The sequence below is a fragment of the Carica papaya genome, chromosome 9 (genome assembly GCF_054855325.1).
Source record: "Carica papaya isolate Zhongbai chromosome 9, ASM5485532v1, whole genome shotgun sequence".
Classification (NCBI taxonomy): Eukaryota; Viridiplantae; Streptophyta; class Magnoliopsida; order Brassicales; family Caricaceae; genus Carica; species Carica papaya.
The window spans coordinates 16,700,514-16,708,953 of NC_142317.1; the positions used below are offsets into that span (position 1 = coordinate 16,700,514).

The window sequence follows — 8,440 nt, forward strand, 5'->3', positions numbered from 1 at the left end:
GTACTTGCACTTTCTTCTCACATTGAGCCCCAGTCATTTTTTGAGGCAGTCCGGTTGACAGTTTAGAGGGATGAAATGCATACTGAGTTGCGTGCTCTTGAGAGCAATGATACCTAGTCTGTTATGTCTCTCCCTCCAGGCAAGAAACCAGTTGATTGCAAGTGGGTCTACAAGATTAAGTATAAGTCTGATGGTACTATTGAGCGGCACAAGGCCCGCCTTGTCGCCAAGGGTTTTACCCAACAGTTTGGTGTTGACTTCATTGATACATTCTCACCGATTTCCAAACTGGTTACTGTTAAGGTTTTACTGTCTCTTGCAGCAATCTTGGGTTGGACCCTTACTCAATTAAATGTGACCAATGCTTTTCTTCACGGTGGTCTTCCGGAAGAGGTTTACATGACTATTCCTTGAGGATATTCTCCTCGAGATGGGGAGATTCTTCCATAGAGAGCAGTTTGTTGTTTACACAAGTCAATTTATGGGTTGAAGCAAGCTTCACGACAATGGTTTTACAAGTTCTCTCGGGCTCTACTTTAAGAAGGCTTCACTCAGTCTCAGTGTGATCACTCCTTATTTGTAAAAAATAAGGGATGTATTTTTCTAGCTCTTCTCATATATGTTGATGATATTGTCATTGATAGTAATGATGATCAGGCTGTTAATAATCTGAAAGTTACTTTGAGGCAACAATTTAAAATAAAAGATCTCGGGCCCCTCAGATACTTTTTTGGTCTAGAAATTACAAGGAATAATGAGGGAATCACATTGTGTCAGAGGGAGTATGCTTTGGATCTATTGATTGAGACTGGGCACTTAGCTTGTAAACCTTCCTCGATTCCCATGGAATCAAATTTGAAGATGTCTAAAGAAGATGGGTAACCACTTCAAGATGTCATAGGTTATCGATGATTAATTAGAAAGTTGTTGTACTTGACAAGTACTTGTTCAGATATATGTTATTCAGTGACCAAATTGAACCAGTTTCTAGCTGTTCCTCGGAATAGTCATCTTCAAGCTGCTCTACGGATATTACAATATGTTAAGAAGGCACAGGGATAAGATTTTCACTTTCCTGCTTCGTCTTCTATTCATATCAAGGCTTTTTCAGATGCTGACTGGGGTATCTGTCCTGACACCAGAAGATCTCTTATTAGGTACTATATCTTTCTTGGATCCTCTCTTGTTTCATGGAAATCAAAGAAGCAGCAGGTTGTGTCCAGATCCTCTGCAGAGGCAGAGTATTGTTCTATGCCCAACACCTCATGTGAGATAGTGTGGATCCTGAACTTATTGCGGGACTTGCAAGTGAAACATCAAGGACCAGTTTTGCTTTACTGTGACAATCAAGCCGCCTTGCACATTGCGGCTAATTCAGTATATCATGAGAGGACGAAACACATTAAGTTGGATTGTCACTTCGTTAGAGAAAAAATTCAGGATGGGGTTTTGAAAACTATGCATGTATCATCACGAAATCAGATTGCAGATTCAATGACCAAGGCACTTTCTTTTCCGCAATTTCCGTAATTCTACAATTTATTGGGCAAAATGGGTATCATTGACATGTACTCTCTATCTTAAGGGAGAGTATTAGAATATTCTGTTATTTTTGTTATAACTGATTGTATTGTTATTTTACTTTATTACTCTTACATATATATAATATATTTTTTATACTCTGTAAAATCAAATAAACAGCTTAATAGATTTACATGCACTTTTAACTTTGAGCATAAATATGCAAACATAAAAAAATTTTGAATTACAGTGTATCAATTTGTTTACCAACCAAATATCTACCTGAATCTTAAACCGAATTGGAATTTATGCATCATATTTCTAATGTTTTAAAGGGATAAGCATCTAATTCCCCTAACAAATACATTTTTTTGATTTCATATTTATTGCAAAATTATTTATCCTTTATGAACTTTCACTTGAAAAAGACTTATTGTTCTTGTTTACATTATTTCTTAGGGAGTGGAATTTTTAATGGAAAGAACACAAGTAGAAGATAAGTGGTCTGCCATTATTATTGTTAAGGAAGACGCAGAAAAGTAGCTAGCTAGGGTTCTTGCAAACGTGGACAGCTATATTCTTTAAGGAATCTCCCACCAACTCTATACCCATGTAAATCCAATCAATCCCGGATGCTCTCATATCATTTTACCCTTAGTTTACATTATTGTCAATCACAAAACACACACACACACACCCCCCCCCCCACCCACATATATATATATATATATATGCATATATACATGGAAACTTCACTTGCAATAACTTTGCTCTTTATTCTACAATGGAATCATTGCATTCGAGACTTTAGTGATATGTTCACTAGCAAATCCTACCTCTCAAATCAGAAATTAATGAAAGTTAGGAAGGAAAGGCAAGAATAAGAAATAATATATGTATATAATAATAAACAAACAGTTAATCTAGTTTAATCAATGAAGTTACTTACAAGCTGTGTTGTTGCATAAAATTTAGATTATTAATACAGTTTCGCTCAATGTATATTATTTTCCCCTGTCCGGGTGTGCGTATTTAGTCATATACTATACGTATATATTGGAAAAAAAGGTTGTGCAAAAGAGAAGATGAAGTGCATAGATGAGAGAGAGAGAGTGATAGAGACTACTCTATAAGCAATCTTTTTGGGTATCAACACACCCAAGGTCACAGGCTCCAAAAGAAGTAAAAGAAAAAGATATGAAAACAAGCAGATTTTCGTTGCAGCAGGTAACTCAACGCTATCAATTATTGAGTGTCGTTTTAAATTTTATGGAAATTTGTAGGTGAAGCTGTAATCAAATCTGTCTTCAATAGTTTGCTTACTTTATGATTAGATAAAGCCATTAAAGAAATTTTAACTGTACGAGTTGATTTGCAGGTGAAGTTTAGGGTTGGATCCATTCTGTCACCACTGTACAGTAATTGGTAAAAAGAAAAAAACCTACAAAACCCGAACTGTTATCTTACAAAATTTATTAAAAAGAATGGTAGAGCATTTTAAGGTGGGCAGCTGGAAAAAGAAGAGAAAGAGACCTTTCACTTTATTCAATTTCCAAGACAAAACCAGACTGTAAAACTTTGCCCTTTTGCAAAGGGATTTGAATTATGATCATTAACATTGGGAAAATTTATTTGTTTTTAGATTTTAGGATGGTATAATACAAAAATAAATTAATTTTATGAAGAAATTTTGAATGGTTAAGAAGTCAGAATTATAATTAATATAATTCCAAATCCTAAAAACCCTATTGGAACCCATCAAGATTCAAGACTCGGCTGAGGAAGATATATATATTTTGGCATTCAATTGGGAAGTTGAAATCTAAAAATGATTTGTGTCATGCCCAATATCTAACGGGCTAAGTTGGTGAGTGCCCTTTATATGGGACCCTAACCTTAGTGAATGTGACACATGCAAGCATATCGTAGTCATCCATTTCTAGTCCAAGACATCAAGTACATAGCCCATACACTTAATCCATGGGATGCCTCTTTTCTTCTCTTCTCTTTTCTTTTCTTTTCTTTTCTTTAAAAACCAAAAAAAAAAAAAAAAGTTTAAAAAAAAAAAAAATAAAATTAGTTTAAATTAAAAATGTATTCGGGTTAGAAAAAAAAAAAAAAAAAAAAAAACTCGATCTTGCCTGACCGTATCTATGAATTTTGGTTTAATCAAAAACTTAGTTATGCCAAAATAAATAAAATTCATAACCTATTATATCAATTTTAATTTATAAAATCATAATGTTACAAGATTATTTGAATAGTGAATAGTGTATGTTAGTGGTTAGATTGAAAATCTCGTATTCAAAATTAAAATTTCAACGGGATGATCTTCGAAATTATTGCGCTAAAATATAAAAAAAAAAAATAGTTATAGAAATAAAATATTAATGAATGAATTAATTAATTCTATTTGTTATTTATTCAATTATTTTCTCTTTTCCCCAAACAAAATCCAACTTTTCAACTATTTAATTGGGGTCAATTCCAAATCCTATTCGTGGTTATCTTGAATTGAGTCAAGTATTTAAAATTGTTGTCTAATATATGTTGGTAGATCTGTTCTAAGTTGATATATTCATCTTTATCAGTTACCAAGTACACAACACAATTTGACATATAGTATATAAAACTATATATATATATATTAACCAGTTAGGTCAATTGTCCTTGAAATGGCAACCATTTTAATCAACATCATTTAAATGAAAAATGAATCATATCAAAAGATGAATGCTGTACAGTTTCCATCCCTTAACCCATGTCCCAACTAGATTGAAAAATTAACTATTGAAAAAGTTATTGGGACTAAAATATATGTTTGTTTATATTAATAATTAAACAAATTCTAAAGAAATTTATAGAATAAAAATTTTGTCAAAGTTTGAATAGTAAGTATTATTTCCTTTTAGTCTAATTATGAAAAGGAATAAAAAAAATTACAAAACTAAAACAAAGAAACTTACTGATTAAAATAATTATATAATTAGAACGACCATCGATTGATTAAAATACTAATTTATTAATTTTATTAGTAGTTTACAGGTTAAAACACTAATTTTAATCAAATTGATTCCATGTCTTTTTTGAATTAAAGTTTTGGACAAATTAAAATAATGGTGATGGTTTACCCTCTCTCTTGATCTTTTACTTGAATGCCATGACTAATAAACTCCATGAGGTATTTGGATTAAATTATGTACGTATTTTTTAAATTTTAAATTACTTTTGCTTGGTTTTTCTTTTTTCCTTTTTAAAAAATTTTTCTATTCTATAATTTTTAATATTTTTTGAAATATTTATATATAAAATATAAATCTAAAATTATTATTAATTATATTTGTAGAATGTATAATGAATAATGTGTAACAATTCGAACTTATTATATGATCTAATACAAATATACGATACACTGTATTTACTGTATGATCTGATATAATTGTACGAATAATCTAAATATTTTATACTTAATGGATGATCTACTATATGATAATTCAGAAAATAATTTGAAATGTACGATTTTAATATCATTTATAACAATCCGTAATCACCCGACTAGAGGTAATACGATATAAACAAAATTTCAAACTCGTAATTTATGAGATGATGTCATGTTTACAAAGTATATAAACTGGACTATGTATTTTTAATAATTTCAGTTTTATTTTTCTTTAATTTTCCCCTTTATAAAAGTTGACATTGACTTATTAACCCATTAAAACTAAAGTGAAATATTTAATATGATTCTTTTGGCAGTGGTAGCCGACGTCTCAGATTTTCTCATTCCTTTGCTAGCTATAAGCTTTTCTAATTTGGTTAAAACACCAAATTGAATAAATTAAGCACATTTTCCACTTTCAGAATCATTACAAGAAAATAAAAATTAACATTGAATATAACTCCAAATCTGCAATTTACAATAATTGATAGAGATTTTTTGTATGTTATTTTATGATAACTCCAATTCATTCATACTATAAAAGAAAAGGGTAAAAGTAATAATAATTTAACTTGATAAAAAAATGATTAATTAATTTAATTCATAATTAATAAGTCAAATTATTTCCTACAGGAAATAAAGATAATTGGTTGCGACCCCTCTCTCATTTGCAATTATTTTACGTTAATGAGGATTTGGTATGTCGGAAATTTCTAGAACTTATTAAAAAAAAATTAAATGGAAAGCTCACTTGGGAAAGAAGCAAAGCACGCAGACTGCCCTTTCAGCCGTGGCGAAATGACATTGGCCTAATTTTATTTTCCTTTTTCTTAATCCTCTAGGGTGGTTTTACTTTATTTATAATTTATATATTATATAAGCAAATTACATTAAAGATCAACCCTTTCTATTTTGTTTACTAGATATGGCGCCTCTTCCCTGTCAGGCCCACAACTTTTTTAAATTTCATTCACAAACCAAAAACTACTACATATTCATACACACATATACATATACATATAATATATATATATATATATATATATTGTATTCCACATTTATACATATGTACACACCTGTGAAACACACATATCTTACCCACAAACATTCAGGTAACAAGAATCGCAGACAAAACTTTGATTCTTTTTCTAATATAAAATAACAAAATCCATTTTTAATTAACCTAATTTCTAAAAATAATCCTAATTACTCTCACTAAATCACCAATTCTAAAACCGGAATATTAATAAAATAAAAAGAAATCTCACCTTTACCTTTTTTTTTTTTTTAATTTTTTTAATTTTTGTTTGTCTCAGTTGACAGCCACAGGCTCATCTTCTCAAAATGGATGCAAATTTCTGCTAAGGCCATTGACATTAGAGAAAAGCCCCACTAAGTCCTGCCTGTACGGCAAGAATGACCGCCGTTTATCACCTTCGTTCAGACGTCGGCAGTTACTCTTCACGTGATACAGATGATCCTTCACATTCACCTTCACTCTCTCCGACGCAATTGCCGCAGCCTTGGCCTCTTCCGCGCCGTTCTTTTTGCTCGGCGTCAAAAACACGAACGTCTCCTTCCCGTCGCTGTTGCTCCTGTGAAGAAGATCTCGAAGCTTCCACCGCTTTGACGATCCCGTTGAGTTGCTCTTCTTGCATCTCCCCTGATCGTCAGCTTCCGTCCGCTTCGGCGTCCAGACACAATAGCTCTCCGGCGCCACTCCGTCCAGCTCATCTGCTTCCGAAGACGAGCACGATGACGCCGACGGCTCCCGGTCCTCGCTCAGCAGCTTCCTCAACGGCGAACGGAAGGAGGACTTAGGCGATTTGGACGACGTCGTTGCAGTAATAGCAGTAGAATCCGAGCTCCCGCCGAAATCAGAAGTGAACAAAGGATAAGGATAAATAGGCCTGATCTGACCGTTATAGAAGATCTCGTCGGCGGATATAGGAGAAGAATCAGGTTCCCTGCAGACGAATGCGAACTCAAAGTCATCATCCTCATTGTTACCGTCTTCATCAAGAACATCCTCGTTTAGGTCGTGATTAAGGAGAAGATCAGATTGGAGGTGCGACCAGCTTTCGAATTCAGAATCGGAGTCTTGTAAGCGGAATTCTTCAACAACTCGAGCTGCAATCTCAGCGAGATTGACGGAAGAGTAGGTGTTGAAGCTGGGAGAGCTAGGGGAGAGGGAGAGTAAAGGACTGGCCTGAGCCTGAGCCTGAGCCTGAGCCTGCATCATCAGCTATGTGGTGTCTGTAAATTACTTAGGTTTAGGATAAATGAAATTGGGAGAGAAGAGTTGGTTGAAATGAAAATGAAAAGAAGCGGGGGAGCGTGAGGCTTGTGATATATAGGTGGGAGGGGCTAACTAAATGGAAATTAAAAGTAAATTAATTTAATTGAACTAATGAAGACACTCGAACAACTTTAAATTTTATTTATGATATTATTATTATTATTATTATTATTATTATTTAAAAAAAAATCAATTGAGCTAATTATGGTTTGTAATCTTAAACAAAATAATTAAAATATATTTATGTCAGTTATGGAATACATATAAATCGATTTTGTGTAATTAAATGTTTTGCTTATTTGACAAGAATAATAACAAGTGGAGGAGTAACAGGATTCACACGTGTTGAAATAATCAATTCTCCTTTGTTTAACGTCATTTGCTTTTCTTTGCTGGCTCTACCCTCTACGCTGTCGTATTGAATTTCTTAAAAATCCTTTTTAATCAAATTTTTTAATAATTTGTTTAATGCAACGGTCACAGCCCAAGCACTGAGTGCGCCTCACACGTGTCGGATACAGAGATGCACGGAGATTTGGGCACTTGAATTTGGTGCCACGCAATTGTATGTGGACAGACGTACACCGCCGTTGTATACATTTATTTATAAAATACGCACATACGTACCGTCGTCTATTTTAACATATATTATTTTCTTGATTAATTTTTTTAAATAAATTAATAACATGTGTCAGATATTATTTATGTGTATTTTTTTTAATTTTGTAGAAAAATTAAGGCATGTTTGTTTGGGGAACCGACATGCAACTCTCTGAAAACAACGGCGCTGGCCCATGACAACTGTTTTTGTTCATTGAGCTCAACTTTCCATTTGTTAATTAAACTTATTAAGAGATTAATAAGTTTAATTATAGTTAACCTATTTAACCTCATCAATTAGTTCCTAAATTTGTGTAGCTATTTTTTTTTTTATAAAAAAATTAAAAAATTAAAGAGTAATTTATTAAAAATTATACGGAATGGTGATTAGGCTGTGCAGCTAATTAACTATATGTGTAGTAGTGATATAGATGGTAAGCTGATGACAAATTTTAAGCTCAAGTAATTGGTTTTGATAATTAATATATTTGTGTTAGGTTTAATTTATTACGCGAAATAAATTGATTTATACCCACAAAATATGCACACAAAAAAAGAAATTAGAAATTAAAAATTAAAAA

The 8,440-nt window shown here is 32.4% G+C and overlaps 1 protein-coding gene across 1 annotated transcript; it reads right to left on the reverse strand.

The window, feature by feature from the left end:
- Positions 1 to 6,087: 6,087 nt before the first annotated feature.
- Positions 6,088 to 7,282, reverse strand: LOC110812590 (membrane-associated kinase regulator, putative (DUF1645)). The gene has a single exon (XM_022039409.2). The coding sequence runs from the start codon at positions 7,200 to 7,202 to the stop codon at positions 6,300 to 6,302; it is 903 nt and encodes a 300-aa protein (XP_021895101.2). The 5' UTR covers positions 7,203 to 7,282; the 3' UTR covers positions 6,088 to 6,299.
- Between the last annotated feature and the right edge of the window lie 1,158 nt (positions 7,283 to 8,440).

Excerpts from the sequence above, each read along its gene's own strand:
- LOC110812590 (XM_022039409.2), bottom strand. The coding sequence starts at position 7,202 with ATGATGCAGGCTCAGGCTCAGGCTCAGGCTCAGGCCAGTCCTTTACTC.